Genomic DNA, 24836 nt, shown 5'->3' with positions numbered 1-24836 from the left:
ACTTAGGAAACCACTAATCTGGTTTCTGTGCCTGTAGATTTGCCTCTTCTGGACATTTCCCATAAATGGGATCATACAATATGTGGACTTTTTGATCATAGTGATTGTTGTGCAACTCTGTAAATACATTAAAGATCAGCACACTGTGCACTCTAAATGGGTGAACTTTATAGTATTTAAATTAGCTCAATAAAACTGTTAAAACACACACACACAACAAGCAGTTTGGAGAGAAACACAGTGAACAATTTAGCCAAAAGTGAAAATGCTGCCAATTAGAAGAAGAGAAAAAATAGCTGGACTTTCATTCTCCCTGTTTTTCACCTCACCCCAAATTCCAACATTAATGCACATTTCCCACCCCCAGAAAAACGCAACTTCAATTTGGGAAAACATCACTGTGGATTAAACAAAGTCATATCAAGAGCGGTCTCTCTCTCAGCTGTATTTTCTAATGTGGGGACCTTAGCAGGCGTGGGACAACACATCTTGTTCGACCACGTCATAACTGTAGGACAACACCCCAAATGTGCATGGTGCTCACAGGTTGTACCCAGTTTCTAGACAACCAGGAGGCCATTTAAAAAAGGACAGTAGAAATCATATCAAATTTAATAACTAAGATGGATTGCTCCATAAGCATTTTGTCCTTCAGATCAGAGCCAGAACACATGTTAGCACATGGAAGGTAGCTTTTATTACAAGAATCAGATGGCATACAGCAGGAAAAGTTCCATCAGGAGCAGTCCCCCTCAAAAGCTGTCTGGGCAGAGACTACAACTCTTCCTTGCACACCCCATTTCATGCCGTGGGTGAGGGTTTTCAATGGGATGCTACCTACTGCTAGTCTCCCCCTGGCCAGGTAAGTTCACTTAGGTGAGCTGTAAATTTAATTAAGCTATGCGTGCACCACCTGCACCATAGCTGAAGAGAATAAGAAAACTCCTTCTCCCAGCTATTTTATACCCCCAGCCTAAATGACTAATTGCATCTTTTTAACCTGGCTACCAAACATCCTACTGCATCATGCCCTCCATGAGTTCCTGGCCAGGGTGTGGGGGGTGGTGGTGTTAGTCCAGAATTGTATCTTTTTAATCTTGCTAATAAACATCATGCCCCAGTGGGGGTGGTGTTTTGTTCTGAGGTCTAAAGATGCCAGCAGGGAGAGGAACTGAGAAAACCATGGCCAAATGGCTTGTCCAAAGGATTCGTTCCTCACAGCAGGAGGGGTTTAAATAAACCCGTGCTTGGGCAAACACACCCATCTCTTTTACGAGTTGCCAGGCTTTTACTGGACGAGCCTGTCCTCATTATTGCACCAGCGTTTTCCAGCAAATGGAGAAATAAAAAGATAAGATTTGGGGAATTTTGAGGGATTATTAAACCAATTGTCTGCTTTGATTTCTAGCTTTACAGTTCAGAGAAAAATCACACAATCTGCAAATGAAGATAAGAATTACTTTGTGCAACTCATGACTGGGATTACCATGGAAGTTGGGGCAGAGGCACTAGCTGGTAATCACCAAATCTGCCTTGCTTTGCGTTCTGCACATATAATCCCCTTGGGATCTGGTGAAGGGGTAGGCACTGTTGTTTCCTTAGCTCTAGACAGGTAGCAGACTGCATCTGATATTGTAGCTGATGAAGAACAAATGCTGATACAAACTGAAAAATGTTATATCTCCTTTCAATGATACAATCAGTTGAGAGCTATTGTTGGGTAAAATGTTTTTAAATGATAAAATCTTTAGATGAAATATCTTTTTTGTATTTATTTCAAATGTTCTGGAATTATTAAAATTACAAAGACACACTCATTAAAAAAAATTGGTATTTTCTGCCAAATAATTACTTATTTTAAGTATTTCTTACACAGTTTTATATGGAACTAAGTTTTCTGCTTATGTTGACTAATTCTGAATTATGATCTACAGTAATATACAATTCATAACCTTTCAGTAAAGATGCATATGTATCTATGTGTTTGGAAATAATAGGTCTTGTTAATTTTTATTTTCAAAAAAACCAAACTATCTTTTAAAGACCTCTTTCCAGTAATCTTTGCTTAATTTTCCTTAATTTATATTTTGAGGAAAGACTGTAATGTAAGGTTGTTTAATTAATATTACCAAAAATTCATTTTTCCAAAGGATAATGGGAAATTTTGTTGTTTTTTTTCTTTTCCTCATTTGTGGTAGGCTAGCTAGTTAGGAAAAAAAAATTTTTTTCATCTTTCAAGAAGCTAACTGGCTACCAGTTCATTCTCAGAATGTTAATTAAAATATAGATAACTAAATATCTAATCAATAGTAGAGTAGCCTAAACAAAAACTACAGCATAAGAAACATGAATAAGTATACTCTAGTTACCTGGTAATCTACTTCTAAAAAATTGGCGAGTTAAAACTTTATGACTAGCAGACGAATATTGTCTGATATAGTGCTGAAAGATGAGCCACTCAGGTTGAAAGGTGCTCGAAATACAACTGGGGAAGACCTGTCTCCTCAAAGAAGAGTCGACCTTAATGACATGGATGGATAAAGCTTTTGAAGTCTTAATTTACCAATGTAGCGAGACTCAAAATGAGAAGAAACAGTCACGAACATCCGTTAATAATCAGAACGTGTGTGCTGCAATTGATTACTTTTGTGTGTGGCCTTTCTAGCCATGGTCTTGTAATTCCCACCCAGGTGACTGGGTGGGACTGTATGATAAGGTAATTGTGGCCCACCAAGTCGATTGGTCAGTTTTGCTTTAAAAGGAGCCAATTCCAGAGCAGAGAGGAGAATCTCAGCACCACCAAGGAAGAACAGGCAGGAGCCAGTATGTTCTCTGGACCTGGGATCCCTACTGAGAAGCTCCTGGACCCAGGAGACAGAGAGCGAGTTGTAATCTTGAAGATGGTGAGAAGCAGTGGCAGGAAAGACCCAGCAGCAGGAGACTGCATAGTGGGCTTCCCAGCCCACAGAAAGAGAAAGCTGAGTGACTTTGGGCAGAGGACTAGGGCCAGGGAGAGGTGTGCCTGCAAGCATGGCTGGGAAGAAGCTGTCCTAATGGAAGAACTGTATCCTGAGCGTACCTGAGCCTGAATTGTAACTGTTACTTCCCTAATAAACCCCGTAATCGTGAGTATGGTCCAAGAGTTCTGTGTGGCCATTGCAATGAATTATCAAACCCAGCAGAGAAGTAGAGTGCTGTGCTAGGAACTGTTGGTGTCAGAATTAGTAAAGATGGTGGAGAGAGAAGGCTTGTCTGGCCTCCACCTCATGGGAGTCAGCCTTGCACTGCTGATCTTCCCCTTGTATGGTTGGAGGAGGTCAGACACTCATCCAGGCCATTTTTACAGTTGGCATCAGAACTGGGATTCTTTGCAATGGCTCCAGACTCATGGAAACATAGAACTTTGTAAGAGAAAGAATGAAGGGGATTGGGAGGTGAAGCTTTTGATTCTTAGATGGTTACTTTGGTTGATGTTACCTGTAATGGCTGAAAAGCTGCACCTCGAGTGGTCTGGGGCAAAAGCCAGGCCAGATAAGCAGGATGATCGATAGAGGGCCAGGGTCTTCTGGTTCCACCCAGCCAGAGGCCCAAGACCACGTGCGTATGAATGAGAAGATAGTTAAGGTGTAGAGAAGACGAAACTAGAATGTTTTAAAAGGGTTATGTGTTTAGAATTATGTGTTTATCTGAATGTACTATGGATATTGAATGTTTCTCCTACCTAGTGTTGTAAAGCAGACATAAATGTATGGTAGAAATGAATATTGGATATTATAGATTACAGATGGCATAACCCCACTTTCAGCAGATACTTGATTGGATATGCCAAAAGGGGAACTAGGATTTGCCTGAGGGAAACACAAGCTGTTTGAATGCAGTAGCCTTGTGCATAAAGCGGGGGCCATAGCTCAAAAACCTGAGCCCCACCTAGATTTTTTTACAACATGGAATGTACAGATTATGACTCTAGAAAAATTGGAAGTCCTCGAAAATGAAATGGAATGCATAAAGATCAATATACTAGGCATTAGTGAGCTGAAATGGACTGGTGTTGGCCATTTTGAATTGGACAATCACATGGTCTACTGTGCCAAAAATAACAAATTGAAAAGGAATGACATCACATTCATTGTCAAAAAAAAAAAAAAAAAATTCAAGATCACCCTGAAGTACAACGCTGTCAGTGATATGATAATATCCATATGTCTAAAAGGAAGACCAGTTAATACGATTACGATTCAATTTTACACACCGACCACTAGTGCTAAAGATGAAGAAACTGAAGATTTTTACCAACTTCTGCAGTCTGAAATTGATTAAACATACAATAAGATGCATTGATAATTACTGGTGTTTGGAATGCAAAAAACGGAAACAAAGAAGAAGGACTGGTAGCTGGAAAATATGGCCTTGATGATAGAAACAACATCAGAGATCACATAATAGAATTTTACAAGACCAACGAGTTTTTCACTTTTTTCAACAACATACCTTTTTTCAACAACACAAATGGCAACTATACGTGTGGACCTCACCAGAGGTATACATAGGAATTAAATCAACTCCATCTGTGGAAAGAAATGATGCAGAAACTCAATATCATCAGCCTGAACAGGCCAGTGGCTAACTGCGGAACAGAGCATCCATTACTCATACACAAGGTCAAGTTGAAGCTGAAGAAAATAAAACAAGTCCATGACAGCCAAAGTATGATCTTGAGTATCCCACCTGAATTCTGAGACCATCTCAAGAATAAATTTGACATGTTAAACAGTAATGACCGAAGACCAGATTAGTTGTGGGATGACATCAAGGACATCATATATGAGGAAAGCGAAAAATTATTAAAAAGACAGGAAAGAAAGAAAAGACCAAAATGGATGCCAGAAGAAACTCTCAAACTTGCTTTTGAACGGAGAGCAGCTAAAGTGAATGGAAGAAATGAAGAAGTAAAAGAGCTGAACAGAAGATTTCAAAGGGCAGATCAAGAAGGCAAAGTAAAGTATTATAATGAAATGTGCAAAGATCTGAAGTTAGAACACCAAAAAGGAAGAACACATTCTCAAGCTGAAAGAACTGAAGAAAAAAGTCAAGCCTCAAGTTGCAGTTTTGAAGGATTCTATGGGCAAAACATTAACGACACAGGAAGCATCAAAAGAAGATGGAGGAATACACAGACCATTTTGACCATTTCAGGAGGTAGCATATGATCAAGAACTGATGGTACTGAAGGAAGAAGTCCAAGCTGCACTGAAGCAGGTAAAAAACAAGGCTCCAGGAATTTAGGGAATACCAATTGAGGTGTTTCAACAAACAGATGTAACCTTGAAGGGCTCGCTCATCTATACCAAGAAATTTGGTAGACAGTTACCTGGCCATCCGACTGGAAGAGATCTATATTTGTGCCCATTCCAAAGAAAGGTGATCCAACAAAATGCAGAAATTATCTAACAATATCATTAATATCACATGCAAGTAAAATTTTGCTGAAGATAATTCAAAAGTGGTTGCAGTGGTACATCAACAGGGAACTGCCAGAAATTCAAGCCAAATTCAGAAGAGGACCTGAAATGAGGGATATGACTGCTCATGTCAGATGGGTTTTGGCTGATAGCAGAGAATACCAGAAAGATGTTTACCTGTGTTTTATTGACTACACAAAGGCATTCGACTGTGTGGATCATAACAAATTATGGATAACATTTCAAAGAATGGGAATTCCAGAACACTTAACTGTCCTCATGTGGAAGCTGTACATAGACCAAGAGGCAGTCATTTGAACAGAACAAGGGGATACTGCGTGGTTTAAAATCAGGAAAGGTGTGTGTCAGCATTGTATCCTTTCACCATACTTATTCAATCTGTATGCTGAGCAAATAATCCGAGAATCTGGACTATATAAAGAAGAAAGAGTCATCAGGATTGGAGGAAGACTCATTAACAACCTGCGATATGCAGATGGCACAACCATCCTTGCTGAAAGTGAAGAGGACTTGAAGCACTTACTGATGACAATCAAAGACTACAGCCTTCAGTATGCATTACACCTCAACATAAAGAAAACAAAAATTGTCACAACTGGGCCAATGAGAAATATCACGATAAAAGGAGAAAATATTGAAGTGGTCAAGGGTTTTGTTTTACCTGGATGCACAGTCAACAACCATGGAAGTAACGGTCAACAAATCAAACAACGTATTACATTGGGCAAATCTGCTGTAAAAGACCTCTTTAAAGTGTTAAAAAGCAAAGGTGTCACTTTGAGGTCTAAGGTGCGCTTGTCCCAAGCCATAATGTTTTCAATTGCCTCATATGCATGTGAAAACTGGACAATGAATAAGGAAGACCAAAGAAGAATTGATGCATTTGAATTATGGTGCTGATGAAGAATATTGAATATCCCACGGACTGCCAGAGGAAGGAACAAGTCTGTCTGGGAAGAAGTACAGCCAGAGTGCTCCTTGGAAGTGAGAATGGCAAGATTTTGTTTCATGTACTTTGGACATGTTATTAGAAGGGACCATCCCTGGAGAAGCACTTCATGCTTGGTAAAGTAGATGGTCAGAAAAAAAGGGAAGACCCTCAAGGAGATGGATTGACACCATGGCTGCAACAATTGACTCAAACATAGCAGTGATTGTGAGGATGGTGCAGACCTGGCAGTGTTTCATTCTATTGTACCTAGGGTCCCTATGAGTTGGAACCAGCTCCACGGCACCTAACAACTATTTACCACTTCAACATTAGCAAGCCTAACTATCATATACAAAGTAATAATAAAACAAAATAAAATAAGGTTTTATAAAATTTGGAAAGTGAAAAATTTTTTGAAATATTAAAAAAAAAACCCTCAATGCAAGATCTGAAACCACAAAACACTTAGAGGAAAACATAGCGGTAATGCTTCAGGACCTAAATTTTTAAAAATGGATTCTTAGATACAACACCAAAACCATGAGTAACAAAAGACAAAATAGATAAATGGGACCTTATCAAAATCAAAAACATTTTTTTATCAAAGGACACCATCAAGAAAGTGAAGACACAGCCTACAAATAGGGAGAAATTTTGTTGGAAGCCATATATTGCCTAAGGGTCTAACATCCAGAATGTATAAAGAATTCTTACAACTTAACAACAAAAAGACAAACAACTTAATCAAAATAAATAAATATGGACAAAAGACTTGAATATACAGTTCACCAAAGAAGGGTTTCAAATGGTAACTAAGCACATGAAAAGATGCTCAACCTCACTAGTCATTAGGGAAATGCAAATGAAACCACATGACTTATCATTTCACACCTAGCAGGATGCTAGGATTAGAAACACCATACGCTACAGGTGTTGGCAAGGATGTGGAGAAATTGGAATCGTCATCCACTGTTGGTGGGATTGTAAAACAATACAGCAGCTGTGGAAAACAGTTTGGTGGGTCCTCAAAAATGTAAGCATAGAGTTACCATATGATACAGCAATTCCACTCATAGGTATGTACTCAAAAGAATTAAAAGGAGGAAAGCAAACAGATACTTGCACACCAATGTTCACTGCAGCACTATCCACAATAGCCAAAAGGTGGAAACAGCCAAAATATGCATCAACAGATTAATGGATAAGCAAAATGTGATACATACATCCAATGGAATATTACTTAGCCATAAAGAGAAATGAAGTCCTGATACATGCTACAACATGGATAAAGTTTGAAAACATTATGCTGAGTGAAATAAGTCAGTCACAAAAGGACAAATATTGTTATGATCCCATTAGTATGAAATATAGAACAGGTGAGTCTATAGAGATCAAAGTTTATTAGTGATTACCAGGTGTGGGTAGGAGGACACAATGCTTCGAGGACACCGAGCTTCTGTTAAGGGAGATGGAAAAATTTGGGAATGGTTAATGGTAATGGTTGAACATGATGAACATAATTAAAGTCACTGAACTCTACATGTGAAGACTGCTGAAACGGCAAATGTTTTGTTATATGTATATTTACCACAATTAAAAATAAAAATTTGTTAGCATTTATTTCATAAATCACCTTTCATATAAAGTTTACATATATATACATATATATCATATGTACTTATAAACACATTATTTATCATTATTGCTGCTTTTGTCTAGAAGCTTGTTTATCTCACGTTGTTATTTTGAATGAGTTTAATGCTGTCAAAACACTAACTAACCCTCTATGTAAACGGGAATTAAGGCCTCCCTGTAGCCAGAACCTTCAGTCATACTGCAAAGGCTAAATGGTCTTTGTAGTCAGATGGAACTGAGTTCAATTCCAACTTTGGTTTCGGTTTTCTTATTTTTAGTTTTAACTATGTATCAAAGGATTCTTGGTGGAGCAATGGTTAAGTGCTCAGCTGTTAATCTAAAGGTAGCAGTTCAAACCCACCTAGCGGCTCCACGGGAGAAAGACCTGGCGATCTGCTTCTATAAATCCTAGGAAACCTTATGGCATAGTTCTACCCTGTCACATGGGTCACTATGAGTCAAAATTGACTTGGCACAAAACAACAACACTATGTATCAGGCACTGAGCCAGGCACCAGGAGACGGTACTGAGCAAGTCAGACGTGGTGCTTGTCCTCTTGGGGCGTTTCTGTTATTCAGTTGGCTCATTTACACAATATATTTCCATGAGAGACGCCATTTTATCAGCTTTCCTGAAGTCAAACTGTGAAATAGCTTATTCGGTGAATTATTTTGTCTAAGGTCATCTTTTCATTGGTCCATTATCCATAATGCATAGAAGTTTATCAACTGCTAATCCCTAAAGTGGGATTGTAGAAAGAACAAGAACACGGACTTCAATAACAGACAGAAGTGTGTCTGAATCGCAGTCCTGGCTTGTGACCTTGAACAAGTTACTATTTCATTCTTTCCCCCATCTACCAATTGGATATAATTGCTTATGATTATACGCAATGGTGCTTATACTCAACTAATTGTGTGAGGTCTAGGTGAAATAATGTAATATAGCATGATGTCTGATTCTATTAAGTTTTAATAAATGATAGCTGCTATAATTGTTTATAAAAATACCACGAATCTATTTTCATCACTTTTAACAAGATGCATTATTGTTGCAGTTGGTACTTAAAACATATAAAGTGTACAGCATGGCATATCAATAGATATTAATCCTCTTCTCTCTACCTACTTAACATACCTTTCAAGGCCCAGGACATCATCAGTTCTGTGACCTTAAAGCATTTTTCTTGAAGGGATGTTCTGATTTGGGGAAACATACAGATAATATAACAGTAACATAGAACGATATCAATAATATTATAGAAATAACAATAGCTAATAAATATTGAGTGTGTATCATCTGCTAGCTATCCTTCTAACACAATATCAATACGTCCATTCCCATGTAAGGTCACAGAACATGTGGCTATAAAGCCTGTGATCTTAACAACTGTGCTGTAACGCCTTTCAAAGGAGATGATACCTGGACCAAGAATTGTGAGAGACTCATCAGAACATTCTTAGAGCTACGTGCTGTAACAGTGGTGAAGGAAGAGATAGGTCTGTGAGCATTAGTTGTTCAGAAACATCATTTTAATAAAAGCTATGAGAAGTTTTTATCATTCCTAAATCATCTTTTGAAAATAACCAGAGGTGAAAGTGATTTCAAGATGGAACGCCCTTCAGAATAATAAAGGCAAACTTTGACAGGTTAAAAAGACAAAGCGAGAATCATTATACTGTCTTTCAATAGATCTATTAAGTATTTCTTTAGAACAAAACAAGTCATTAAAAAGGGCGCGCCGTCCTTTTATACACCAATTTACTCATCTAATCATCTAATCTGTTTAGTGTCCCAAAAAGGATGTAAATACTATTTAATTTACTAGTCAAGTTGGCTTATGGAAATTACTACCTAGCATGATTGCCTCTGGATAAAGAACAAGCAGGTAGGGGAAAAAATCCATTTAATAAGGTCGTTTCACCCTTCTGGAGTGAGACTATCAAAAACATGTCTAGATTTGTAAGTTAAGAAATTTAGCAAAGGAAAAGTACTCTAGTTATCACTAAAAAATAAAAATAATTCCTAGGGTTCGTTAAAAAGCAGCGTCTTATAGACTCTGTAGAGCCAACAATAATCTTAACATTTTCAATAAGTCACTTACCTGTTTCAAATACTCCTGTATTTTAGATTCCACATCTTGAATGTGTGAAATCATTTTGTTGACACATGGTGCTGGGATGTTTACTACAGAACAGCTGCGACGTCGACATGGGTAGCTAAAGTAAATGCCTTTATTCTCCCCTAAAGAAACAGCAGACAGCGGAAGTTAATTTTATATAGAGTAACAACCCTTGGTGTTCAGGAAATGCAAAAAATATTTTGCTTTATTAGTACTAATACTATTAAAGTTCCTTCAATAAATGTATTTGTGGGTTAAATAAATATATCAATAAATTATAGAATGAACCCTCAAGAAATTTAAAAGCTAAAACCAAATAATTACTTATGACTTCATAATGTAACAAATAAAAATGAGCCCAAAAAGCCTGAAGAAAACCTCAACCAAAGAATAATGTATTATATAGCATTAAGATTTGAATGTTCAAAAAAAAAAAAGAAAAAAGGCAGACAACCAGTTATACAATCTGTTTCCAAATAGATTCTGAATAACTTAAAAATAACTTTGAAATATATTTTAAATACTCCCTTCAAAGAGATTCTACATCTTCCAATGTAAATAATATCTAATCACTCATGCGTTGAAGAAGTTCTTCCCTAAATCTAGCAGAAGTTTCTCTTGCTGAAAAAAAATCAAAGCAGGTCTCCTTCATTCTCATAATAACCTCATTTTCTACCTTCCATTTCGGAAGATTGGAGTCTCATGTGAAGAGTGATTGATGTTCTCACTACAGCATTCAAGCTGTACTCATCATGAAATCCACTCAGTCCGATGTGCCTCAGTGACTCTAATCCTGGCAAGTCCCGAATCGACTGAAGGTTGCAGAAGTACAGCAAAGTTGTCCATGAAACGCCACCAAAGCGCTTACTTGCAGTCCTTTTGACTCTAAAAACTCTATTGGCCTGGATTATAGTTGCAATCACTGATCTTAAATGGAAGCACAAAATAGGCTCAGTGCCTCAACGAGAACAGTGTGTTGTCCTCATTTCAGTTGACCTTGAGGCACAGAAAAGGAATGATGTTGCCTCCAGACTGTGCCTTTTGTTTGAATGCCAACCCATAGAGAAGGCAAATGCTTTAGATATCTTCCCTAAAACTGCAATCTTTATATATATATATATATGTATATATATATAGTACTTTAGATGAAGGTTTACAAATAGTTTCTCATTAAACAGTTGGTACACGTTTTTATGACATTGGTTTTTTTGTTTGGTGAAAATATATATAGCCAAAGTTACACCATTTCAAAAGTTTCTACATGTAGAATTCAGTGACATCCATTACATTTTTCCAGTTGTGCTGCTATTCTCACTATCCTTTTCCAAATTATTCCATCACCATTATCTTCAACTCACTGCCCCCTAGACTTCCCATCAAACCTTTTGAGTTGCTGTTGTCAATTTAAGCTCACATAGATAATTCTTTTTTTTTTTTTGTACCTTAGATGAAGGTTTGCAAAACAAATAGTTTCTCATTAAACAGTACACATATTGCCCTATGACAATGCTTAACAACCCCATGACATGTCAACACTGTCCCTTCTCAAACTTGAGTTCCCTATCACCAGCTTTCCTGTCACCTCCTGCCTTCTAGTCCTTGTCTCTGGACTACTGTGCCTCATTAGTCCCGTTTTTGTTTTATGGGGCTATCCAATCCCTGGATGAATAGTGAACTTCGGGGAGTGATTTCACCACTGAGCTAAAAGGGTGTCTGGGTGCCATACTCACAGGGTTTCTCCAGTCTGTCAGGCCAGTAGATCTGGTCTTTTTTTGTGAGTTAGAATTTTGTTCTGCATACTTCTCCAGCTCTGTCCAGGACCCTCGGTTGTGATCGCAGTCAGAGCAGTTGGTGGTAGCCGGGCACCATCTGGCTGTACTGGACTCATTCTAGTGGAGGCCGTGGTAGCTGTGGTCCATTAGTCCTTTGGACTAATCTTTTCCTTGTATCCTGTTCTCTTCATTCTCCCTTGTTCCCAAAGGGGTGAGACCAGTGGAGTAGCTTAGATGGCTGTTCACAGGCTTTTAAGACCTCAGACGTTACTCACCAAGGTAGAATGTAGAACAATGTCTTTATAAACTGTCTTATGCCAGTTGAGCTAGATGTCCCGCAAGACCATTGTCCCCACAGCCCTCTGCCCAGTAATTCAGTCCCTCAGGGAGTTTGGATGTGTCTATGGAGCTTCCATGACCTTTCCTTGTACAAGTTGTGCTGGCTTCCCCAGTATTATGTACTGTCTTACCCTTCTCCAAAGTTACCACTTATTTATTGTCTAGTTTGTGTTTTTCCCTCCCCACGCCTCCCCTCCCTAGTAATCATCCAGGAATGTTTCTTTTTGCGTGTAAACTTTTACATGAGTTTTTAGAGTAGAGGTCTCATACAACATTTTTCCTTTTGTGATTGACTGATTTCACTCAGCATAATGTCCTCCAGTTTCATCCATGTTATGAGATGGTTCACAGATTCATCATTGTTCTTTATCGTTGCATAGTACTCCATTGTGTGTATGTACCATAGTTTGTTTATCCATTCATCTTTGATGGGCATCTAGGTTTTTCCATCTTTTTGCTATTGTGAACAATGCTGCAATGAATATGAGTGTGCATATGTCTATTTGTGTGATGGCTCTTATTTCTCTAGGATATACTCCTAGGAGTGGGATTGCTGGATCATATGGTATTTCTATTTCTAGCTTTCTAAGGAAGCGCCATATCATTTTCCAAAATGGTTGTATCATTTTGCATTCCCACCAGAAGTGCATAAGAGTTCCGATCTCCCCGCAGCCTCTCCAACATTTGTTATTTCCATTGTTTTTGATTCGTGCCAGTAATGCCTGGGTGAGATGGTACCTCATTGTGGTTTTAATTTGCATTTCTCTAATGGCTAGTGATCGCCCACTTGAATGTCTTCTTTGATGAAGTGTCTGTTCATTTCTGTTGCCCATTTTTTAATTGGATTATTTGTGTTTTTGTTGTAGAGGTGTTGGATTTTCTTCTAGATTTTAGAGATTAGAACTTTGTCTGACTTGTAATGTCCAAATTTTTTTCCCCAGTCTGTAGGTTCTCTTTTTACTCTTTTGGTGAAGTCTTTTGATGAGCATAAGTGTTTAATTTTTAGAAGATCCCAGTTATCTAGCTTATCTTCCAGAGTTCGTGTGTTGTTGGTTATGGTTTGTATTCTGTTAATGCTATGTATTAGGGCCTCTAGCACTGATCCTATTTTTTCTTTATAGTTTTTGGCTTTATATTTAGGTCTTTGATCCATTTTTGAATTAGTTTTTGTGTATGGTGTGAGGTATGGGTCCTGTTTCATTTTTTTGCAGATGGACATCCAGTTTTGCCAGCACCATTTGTTAAAAAGACTGTCTGTTCCCCATCTGATGGACTTTGAGCCCTTGTCGAAGATCAGGTGACTGTAGGTGGATCGATTTACATCTGTGTTCTCAATTCTGTCCCATTGGTCAACGTATCTGTCATTGTACCAGTACCAGGCTGTTTTGACTACAGTAGCTGTATAGTATGTTCTGAGGTCAGGTAGTGCGAGTCCTCCTACTTTATTCTTCTTCTTCAGTAGAGCTTTACTTATCCAGGGCTTCTTCCCTTTCCATATAAAGTTAATGATTGGTTTTTCTATCTCTTTAAAGAATGTTGTTGGTATTTGGATCGGGATTGCATTGTATTTGTAAATTGCTTTGGGTAGAATTGTCATTTTCACTATGTTGAGTCTACCTATCCATGAGCATGGTATATTTTTAAACTGCAATCTTTTAAGATTGTTTTAAATGAAGCCTAGTAATAGCCTCACAAAAAATACAATCTCTGTGAAAGTATCATATCTCTTTCATTTATGATAACAGTGTTTATTCTATTCTATATATGTGTGTGTGTGTGTGTGTATCATATTTTTTGAACACTGAAAATATGTGCCCAGCATAGGGTTAAGCACTTTTGATGCCACATTTTATTTAATCCTCACAACAATCTTATGAAATAGATTATCCCAATTTCATAGATGAGGAATCCAAGGCTTAGAGAAGTTACATAACTTCTCCAAGTCCACAAAGCTGATAGGTGGGAGAGCTGAGACTAGTATAAACTATACTATGAAGATCTTTTTAGATTTAAAAATATAGCAAAATTAAGAGAAACAGGGATAAAGTTATGTTTTAGCGCATCTTGTTTTTATATATCACTTGCTTTAAAATTTTGAATCTCCCTTCATGATAGCAGAGTTGACATTCTAAAAGTTTTTTAGTGTGCCTTAATCATACTCTGAACACATATATATTCATTATGACTACTCTGTGCATGCTATATTCCATCTTTCCTCTTTAGTTTATACACAGATACCATATTTTACACAAATAATATGTGTCTTCTACGTTTGTTTGCCAATTGCACCTTCCCCCTGTGACATATTTTCATAAGTGCACTATGCTAATTTTTTTTACAGCAAAATGTAAAAAAAAAAACTGGCATAATGGTATTTATGAAAATACCTCTTAGGGACATGGAGCATTTGGTAAACAAATGTAGGAGGCATGCATTATTTGAGTAAAAATACAGTATATATTTTCATCTGTGTAATCATTGAAGGTCCAAAGAACAAGCTGGCGAAAATAACATATTGATCTTCTATCTAAATATGTTAATAAGGATATGTTGCCCTTCCCTCTAAAAATAAGAAGGTTTTGATACACATTTAACAACAAAGCAGTTGCCCTTATACTAAAAACATTTGTTTTACCTCATTAAACATGGGAGAAACAAGAATAAAAATGACTCACTGAACAGTTTTCTTGTATGTGGTACATTCATCCTATTTTGTGAATACTAATTAATTTCCATAGCAAGAAAAGTATAAAGAGAAACAAGTCTAAGCATGTTGTGGACTGAAATGTATTCTCTCAAAATATATATTGAAGTTCTGGCCCCTGTACCTGTGGATGGATGTGATTCTATTTAGAAATCAGGTTTTTCTTTCATTAAGTTAATTAGGTCATACAAGACTAGGGTGGGTGCTCAATCTAATCACTTCTGAGTTTTAAAAAAAGCAGAATAGACACAGAGACACAAACACAGGGGAAAGACAGATGCCATATGAGGACCTGTCTAAAACCAAATAAACTCCAAGGATTACTGGCAGACACGAGAAACTAGGAGAGAGGCCCATGAAAAGAATCAGCATGGCCAAGATCCTGATTTGGCTTTTATCCTCCAGAACTGTAAGAAAATAAATTCCTATTCTTTAAAGCCACCCATTTGTGGCTTTTTGTTGTTGTTGTTGTTAAAGCAGCACTAGGTAATTAAGACAAAGCACATCACAGTCAAATTGCTAAATGATAAACAGATAGTCTTAAGAGCAGTCAGAGACCAAAAAGACAGTACATACGGGAGATATGGTTATGAATAATGGCTAAATCTCTCTTCAAAAACAATACAGACCAGCATATAATGGAAAAACATCTTTAAAATGAAGAAGGAAAGGAGGGAGGGAGGGGGGAAGAAGGGAGAGAGGGAGGGAGGAAAGAAGAAAGGAAGGAAGGGAGAAAAGAGGAGGGGAAAAAAAGGAAAAAGCTACTATAAATCCAGAATTTTAAATCCAGTAAAAATATGAGGATGAAATAAAGACATTTTCATATAAACAAAGTTGATAAGATTCATTGCCAAAAATTATGAAGCACAAAATGAACAAATTAAAGATCAAACAAACAAAACTGTAGTCAGAATGAGAGATCTTAGCACTCCGTTCACGATTAAATATACATAGAATTCAGAGAATATGTAGAAAATCTAAATAAAACTATGAACAAACTTAATATAATTTATACTATAGACAAGTGCACTCCAAAACTACAAAATACACATTCTTTCCAAGGGCACATGGAATATTTATCAATATAGAACGTATGCCAGCCATAAAATAAGTTACAATAAATATATTTTAAAAACCTGAAATATTACAAAGCATGTTTTCTCACCACAAGATAATAAAATTAGAAACAAATAACAATATCTAGAAAATCTCCAAAAATAATAAAATTTCAAATATAATGATAATAAAAAGGACAACATAATAAAATATTTGGAAACGGTAACGTAACAATTCAATGAGATAAGGGTGGCTGTTATTGTTAGGTGCCCATCGAGTCCGTTCCAACTCATTGCGACCCTATGTACGTCATTATTCCTGAGCCCATTGTTGGAACCACTGTGTCAGTCCATCTCTTTGAGGGTCTTCCTCTTTTTCACTGACCCTCTACTTTACCAAGCATGATGTCCTTCTCTGGGGACTGATGCCTCCTGACAACATATCCAAAGTATGTGAAACGTAGTCTCACCATCCTTGCTTCTAAGGAGCATTCTGGATGTACTTCTTCCAAGACAGATTTGTTTGTTCTTTTGGCAGTCCATGCTATATTCAATATTCTTTGCTAGCATCACAATTCAAAAGCATCAATTCTTCTTCAGTCTTCTTTATTCATCATCCCACTTTCAGATGCATACGAGGCAATTGAAAACACCATAGCTTGGGTCAGGCGCACCTTAGTCTTCAAGGTGACATCTTTCGTTTTCAACACTTTAAAGAGGTCTTTTGCAGCAGATTTGCCCAATGCCATGCATTGTTTGATTTCTTGACTGCTGCTTTCATGGGTGTTGATTGTGCATCCAAGTAAAATGAAATCCTTGACAACTTAAATCTTTTCTCTGTTGATCATGATGTTGCTTATTGGTCTAGTTGTGAGGATATTTGTTTTCTATGTTGAGGTGTAACTCACACTGAAGGCTGTGGTCTTTGATCATCATCAATAAGTGCTTCAGGTCCTCTTCACTTTCAGCAAGCATGGTTGTATTATCTGCATAAGTCAGGCTGTTAATAAGTCTTCCTCCTATTCTGATGCCCTGTTCTTCTTCACATAGTCCAGCTTCTCAGATTATTTGCTCAGCATACACATTGAATAGGTATGGTGAAAGGATACAACCCTGATGCACACCTTTCCTGACTTTAAACCACACAGTATCCCCTTGTTCTGTTCGAATGACTGCCTCTTGATCTACATACAGGTTCCTCATAAGCACAGTTAAGTGTTCTGGAATTCTAATACTTAGCAGTTTGTCCATAATTTGTTATGATCCACACAGTCGAATATCTTTGCATAATCAATAAAACATAGGTAAACATCTTTCTGGTATTCTCTGTCTTCAGCCAGGATCCATCAGACATCAACAATGATATACCTGGTCCCACGTCCTCTTCTGAATCTGGCTTGAATTTCTGGCAGTTCCCTGTTGATGTACTGCTGCAGCCACTTTTTAATCGCCTTCATCAAAATTTTACTGGTGTGTGATAGTAATGCTGTTGTTCAATAATTTCCACATTTGGTTAGATCACCTTTCTTGGTAAGAGGTGTAAATATGGATCTCTTCTCGTCGGTTGGCCAGGTAGCTGTCTTCCAAATTCTTGGCATAGACAAGTGAGCATTTCCAGCACTGCATCCATCTGTTAAAACATGTCAGTTGGTATTCTGTCAATTCCTGGAGCCTTGTTTTTCACCAATGCCTTCAGTGCAGCTTGCACTTCTTCCTTCAGTGCCATAGGTTCCTGATCATATGCTACCTCCTGAAATGGCTGAACATCAACCAGTTCTTTTTGCTATAGTGACTGTGTATTCCTTCCATCTTCTTTTGATGCTTCCTGCATCGTTTATTATTTTCCCAGTAGAATTCTTCAATATTGCAACTCTAGGCTTGAATTTTTTCTTCAGTTCTTTCGGCTTGAGAAATGTCGAGTGTGTTCTTATCTTTTGGTTTTCTAACTCCAGCTCTTTGCACATATCATTATAATAGTTTACTTTGCCTTCTTGAACTGCCCTTTGAAATCTCCTGTTCAGTTGTTATTATACTTCATCATTTCTGCCATTTGTTTTAGCTACTTGAAGTTCAAGAGCAAGTTTCAGAGTCTCTTCTGACATCCATTTTGGTCTTTTCTTTCTTTCCCTCTTTTTAATGACCTTTTGCTTTCTTCACTTACGGCGTCCTTGACGTCATTCCACAACACATCTGGTCTTCAGTCATTAGTATTCAACTTGTCAAATCTATTCTTGAGATGGTCTCTAAATTCAGATGGGATATACTCAAGTTCGTACTTCGGCTCTCATGGACTTGTTCTAACTTTCTTTTGTTTCAACTTGAACTTGCATATGAGCAATTGATGGTCTGTTCTGCAGTCAGCCCCTGGCCTTGTTCTGACTGATGATATTGAGCTTTTCCATCGTCTCTTTCCACAGATGTAGTCGATTTGATTCCTGTGTATTCCATCTGGTGAGGTCCACATTTAGTCATCATTTATGTTATTTAAAAAAGGTATTTGCAATAAAGAAGTCATTGGTCTTACAAAATTTTATCATGTGAACTCCAGCATCGTTTCTATTATCAAGGCCATATTTTCCAACTACAGATCCTTCCTCTTTGTTTCCAACTTTCACATTCCAATCACCAGTAATTATCAATGCATCCTGATTGCATGTTTGATCAATTTCAGCCTGCAGAAGTTGGTAAAAATCTTCATTTTCTTCATCTCTGGCCTTAGTGGTTGGTGCATAAATTTGAATAATAGTCTTTTTAACTGGTATTCCTTGTAGGCGTACGGATATTGTCCTATCACTTACAGCTGTTGTACTTCAGGATACGTCTTGAAACGTTCCTTTTAACAACGAATACAATTCCATTTCTCTTCAAGCTGTCATCCCCGGCATAATAGACATTTTGATTGTCTGGTTCAACATGGCCAGTACCAGTCCATTTCAGCTCCCTAATGGCTAGAATATTGATGTTTATCATTTTTGACAATTTCCAATTTTTCTAGATTCATACTTTGTACATTCCATATTCTGATTATTAATGGATATTTGCAGCTGTTTCTTCTCATTTTGAGTCATGCTACATCAGCAAATGAAGGTCCTAAAAGCTTGATTCCATCCATGTCATTAAGGTTGACTCTACTTTGAAGAGGCAGCTCTTCCACAGTCGTATTTTGAGTGCCTTCCAACCTGAGGGGCTCATCTTCAGGCACTATGAAAGACAATCTTACACTGCTATTCATAATGTTTTCACTGGTTAATTCTTTTCAGAAGTAGACCACTGGGTCCTTCCTAGTTTGTCTTAGTCTGGAAGCTCAGCTGAAACTTGTCCACCATGGTTGACCCTGCTGGTATTTGAATACCAATGGCAAAGCTTCCAGCATCACAGCAACATGCAAGCCCCCACAGTACGACAAATTGACAGACACATAGGTGGATATAAGTGGAGTTTTTCAATAAATAATACTGAAAAAACTGATTATGTAAACACAGAAAAAAATGAACCATGAGCCCCTATCTCACACTATACACCGTTAATTCAAAATGAAACATATACCAAAATATAAATCCAAAAATTAAACTTTTATAAGAACGTAAAGAAGAAATTCTTTGTATCCTTGAGTAGCAAATATGCCTTAGACAGGAAACAGAAAGCAATAAACATTAAAGAGAAAGATAACAAATTAGACTTAATCAAAACCAAAATATTAAGTCTTCAAAAATATATCTCATTACATTAAGAGTCCCCATGAGCAAAATGTCAGAGTAAGCAGCTCTATGCTCCTGTAGTGCAGAGAAACATAAAAAACCAAGCAGAAACCATGAGGATCAACTTGTCAGAACTCTGGAAAACAGTTAAATGTTTATAGCACCAAGCAAAAGAAAAATCAACTACAAAATAGTAGGAAAGCTTGTGACTGTTTAACTTTCCTGTGCCCTACCCATTCCCCAGCTGTGTGGCCAGCTTGCATTCCTAGGATAAATTCCACTTGATCATACTGGAGTAGAGTGGGTCTTAATCCCTTCTTGTGGTGTTTTATAAAAGGGGAGAACAAATATGGAAACAGGGACATACAGGTGCAAGGCCCCATGTTAACATGCATATACAAGCAGCAAAAGAGCACCAAGGATTGTCTGCAACCACCAGAAACTAGGAGAGTGGCACAGAACAGTTGTTCTCTCAGAGCCCTCAGAAAGAATCAACATGGTTGAATCCCTAATTTGAACTTCCAGTCTCCAATATTTTGAGACAATAATTGTTCTTCAAAGCCACCCACATGTGATATTTTGTTATAGCAGCCCTAGGAAACTAAGGCAATCCACCCAACAACAGAAAAACATATATTCTTCTCAAGTGCATGTGGAACATTCTCTAGGATAGATCATATTTTAGGCCACAAAACAAGTCTCAATAAATTTTAAAAGATTGAAATTATACAAAATATGTGCAATGATGAATGCATATAGAAATCAGTAACAGAAGGAATTCTTGAAAATCCACAATATTTAGAAATTAAACAACACAATATTAGCCAATGTGTGAAAGAAGAAATCACAGGAAAATTAGAAAATATTTTGAGACAAATACTTTGAGACGAAAAACTTTTTCACAAATACTTCGTGAAAACAAAATACACCCACTCCTCACTCACTTACATGGTTAGCTCCCAAAGACCAGCTCATTACGCAAAAATAGGCATTATGTGAAAATGCAGGATGACCACATCAGTTCACAAAATGGAGGACGACTACGTCATTACGTCAACGCCAAATTACATCATTATGTATGCATGGATTGAATAGTGTCCCCAAAAATATGTGTATTAATTTGGTTAGGCCATGATTCCCAGTATTGTGTGATTGTCCACCATTTTGTCATCTCATGTGATTTCCCTATGTGTTGTAAATCCTATCTCTATGATGTTGATGAGATGGATTAGTGGCAGTTATGTTAATGAGGCAGGACTCAATCTACAAGATTGGATTGTGTCTTGAGCCAATGTCTTTGGAGATATAAAAGAGAGAAGTGAGCAGAGAGACATGGGGACCTAATACCACCAAGGAACAAGAGCCAGGAGAACAGTGCATCCTTTGGACCCAGGGTTCCTGCACTGAGAAGTTCCTTGACCAGTGGAAGACTGATGACAAGGACCTTCCTCCAGAGCTGACAGAGAGAGAAAGTCTTCCTCTGGAGCCAATGCCCTGAATTTGGACTTGTAGCCTACCAGACTGCGAGGGAATAAATTTCTCTTTGTTAAAGCAATCCACTTATGGTATTTTCTGTTATAGCAGAACACAACTGCCAAACCACTGAGAATCATGGCCCAGCCAAGTTGACACATAACTTTAACCATCACAGCCAGCATTGGTCTCACCTTGCACTTCAGCATTCGTTACTGCCAGACGTATGTTGTTAATGTGCAAAATAGTTGGATAGTAGATTTTTTACTATTGTTGTAAATGCAAAATGTTGGATAATAAGATAGTTGAGTAGGTGTATATCAAAACTGATGGGATACAGGGAAGGCAGTGCTCAGAGGGAAATTCATAGCTGTAAAAGGCTACATTAAAAAAGAAGATCTCAAATCAATAGCCTAACTTTATACATTGAGCAACCAGAAAAAGAGCAGACTAACCCCAAAACAACACAATGAAAGGAAATAATAAAGATTAGAGTGAAAATAAATGAAATAGAGGATAGAAAAACAATAGAGAATCAATGAAACCAAAAATTGGTTCCTTGAAAAGTTAAATAAAATCAACAAACTTTTAACTAGACTAACAAAAGAAAAAGAGGAAAGATGCAAATAACTAAAATCAGAAATGGAAGTAGGGAAATTACTATCAATTCTACAGAAATAAAAAAGATTATAAGAGAATACTATGAACATGTACACTAAAAGTTAGATAGCCTAGTGAAATGAAAAAATTCCTAAAAACACACAATTTTGCTTAACTAACTCATGTAAATATAGAAAATGTCAACAGACCTATAACAAGTAAAGAGATTGGATCAGTAATTAAAAAAGCAGAACAAAAACCTCCTATCAAAGAAAGGACTGGATGGCTTCACTGGTAAATTCTACTGGACTTTTACAGAAGAATTAACATTAATCCTCTCAAACTCTTCCAAAAAAATAGAAGAGTAAGAAACAGTTCCTAACTCATTCTATGAGGCCAGTATTACCCATACATAAAAGCCATATAAAGACATCATAAGAAAATAAAACTACAGACCAATATCCCTTATAAATATAGGCACAAAAATCCTCAACAAAATACTGGCAAATCAAATCTAACAGCATATTAAAAGGATTATATACCATGACCAAGTGTGACTTATCCCAGGAATGCAAGGGTGGTTCCCACATAAGAATATCAATCAATATAATACACCACATTAATAGAACAAAGGGAAAAAAATCATCTCAACTGATGCAGAACAGGCATTTGACAAAATCCAACACTCTTTCATGGTAAAAGTACTCAAAAAAATAGGAATAGAAGTGAATTTTCTCAACGTGATAAAGGCCATGTAAGAACAATCCACAACTAACATCATACTCAACAGAGAAAGACTGAAAGTTTTCCTCCTAAGGTTAGGAACAAGACAAAGATATTCACTTTCACCAATACTATTTAATATTATATTGGAAATTCTAGCCAGAACAATCAGTCAAGAAAAAGAAATAAAAGACATCTAAATAAGAAAAGAAGACATAAAACAATCTCTAGTCACAAATGACAGGATCCTACAGAGAGAAAAATCCCAAACAATCTAACAAAACTACTAGAGCTAATAAAGAAATTCATCAAAATTGCAGGATGCAAGACAAACACACAAAAATCAGCTGTGATTACTACACAGCAATAAATAATCTGAAAAGGAAATTAAAAAAACAATTAAATTTACAGTAGCATCTAAGAATAAGATACCTAAGAATACATTTAACCAAGGAGATGAAAGACTTATACACTGAAACCTATTAAACACTGATGAAAGAAATTAATGGAAAACAATTGAGAGGCTCCTCATGTCTAAGAGTAAGAATGCTTACTCTGTTAAAGTAAAAGCAAAGAGATTTATTGAGGGCAATAAAATTCACAAACTGGGGAAACACAGGGCAGAGAGGAATCTACCAAGTGCCCCTAAGCATGGAGAGAGAGATATGCTTTTATAGGAGGGATAGGGAAGGACAGTGTGTGATGGTGACTTGGTCACAAGATGGGTACATCATCAGTAACACCCTTCTTCTTGGAACATCTTGAGTAAACGTATTCTGCTACAGTCACATTTCTGACCTCCACCCTTACTTACTAAGAGCTGTTAAACCACATTCCTGACTTCTACCCTTATTTACTTAAGAGTGGCTTGGGGCAAGAGCCAGGCCAGTTTAACAAGATGATCAATAGGGGACTAAGGTCTTTAGGTCCTAGCCAGAGGCCCATGGCCATATGCATATGAATGAGAAGAAATCAAGGTTACATTCTCAGAAATACAGAAGCAGGAGCTTGTAACGAAATGGACTTTTGATTCAGACCTCATATCAGCCATTTTATTATGCCAAATGCCTTAGTTTTAGAGGTTTGCTATCACATTCCCCCCCTACTGTTCAAGACTTCCCTAAGGAGTGTTGAACACCCAAAATGGAGTTACCTTTATTCTGCAAGGACTTCTTGGGTATGTTGCAAGCCCAGGTATTGAGAGTACCAGACCTTAAGGTCATTGGACTAATTTTCTTCTTCACTCACCTTGCCATATCGACAGGCTTCATCTTCAGGGCGAGTTGACTTTCATTAGGGTAAGTACTACAAACAGGGCCATATTTGGAGGAAAATCTTGGAAATCAAACATGCTAACTCAAGGTGTGAAATCAGTTAGTTTCTCCTATAAATTTTGTTTCTTCTAAATACATGATTCTTAGCATAGTGAGGGGAGTTCTAGTAGTTACATATATTAGATAAACATTTCATGGCACATTCGATTATACATTCAATGATTGTTATAATGATTAAGATAGTTATTCCAGTTTGTAATAGTGAGTGTAACCAAGAACTAACACCGTCTTGCAATCAGTCAAAAGCATAATTGGGACAAGTGGATCCAAGTAATAACTTCATTCTTGGATGGCCACTTGCAAGTCTTTAAGTCCCCAGATGCTACATTATGAACTGGGAGATAGAACAATATTAGGCCAATTGACTGACATGGCCCACAAACCATGGCCCTAGGCCTTTGAACAAAAGAAACAAGTCCCATGAGGTGCTTGTTTCTATATAAACAGCATCAGTAATTGCTTTTCATGTGCCTCAGCAGCAGATACATTCCATAAAACCTCAGACTGCATGTTATTAATATAAACACAGAATGTTCATTTATTAAGGCACAAACTCTTCCCTGGGATATTTAACAGGAAATCTAATGTTTTTCTAATTGTAAAATCATAGCTTGAATTTTAGATATTCTTGTAGTTATGTTATGGTCTTTATAACATTGCCAAGTTTATTAACAGAAACTTCTAATTCGAGAGTTATAATATCTGAACCTATTTAAAGTCTGATGATTTCCTCTAATGCATGAACCAACTATTTTAGTAACTAATAGCACTTTGCTAACTATAAAATATTCTAGGTAAGGGGTTTCTCATCTCCTAATTCTTCTTTTTAATATTTTTAAGGTTTCTTCTCTGGTTTCAATTTTACGTTCCTCTCCTATTCATTATTTTTCCTCTTGGTTAATTGATTAAATATAAACATAAGAATAAAAACAAACTCATTAGTTAGATAATTTAGGAGAAAGGAGA

General features: G+C 37.1%; 1 protein-coding gene across 1 annotated transcript in view; it reads right to left on the bottom strand.

Annotated features, from left to right (window-relative positions):
• CCDC178 (coiled-coil domain containing 178) overlaps positions 1 to 23792 on the bottom strand; it is a 477152-nt gene extending 453360 nt beyond the window's left edge. Inside the window, exons 1-3 of the mRNA XM_004386900.1 lie at positions 23785 to 23792; positions 10849 to 11099; positions 10155 to 10294 (exon numbers count right to left, since the gene is read on the bottom strand). Of these exons, the coding sequence (XP_004386957.1) occupies positions 10155 to 10294; positions 10849 to 11099; positions 23785 to 23792 (399 nt within the window). The remainder of the gene's footprint in view (positions 1 to 10154; positions 10295 to 10848; positions 11100 to 23784) is intronic.
• Between the last annotated feature and the right edge of the window lie 1044 nt (positions 23793 to 24836).

The sequence above is a fragment of the Trichechus manatus genome, unplaced genomic scaffold (genome assembly GCF_000243295.1).
Source record: "Trichechus manatus latirostris isolate Lorelei unplaced genomic scaffold, TriManLat1.0 scaffold00175, whole genome shotgun sequence".
Taxonomy (NCBI): Eukaryota; Metazoa; Chordata; class Mammalia; order Sirenia; family Trichechidae; genus Trichechus; species Trichechus manatus.
The sequence above is the reverse complement of the archived record's forward strand: the minus strand, read 5'-3'. Positions and strand labels throughout refer to the sequence as shown.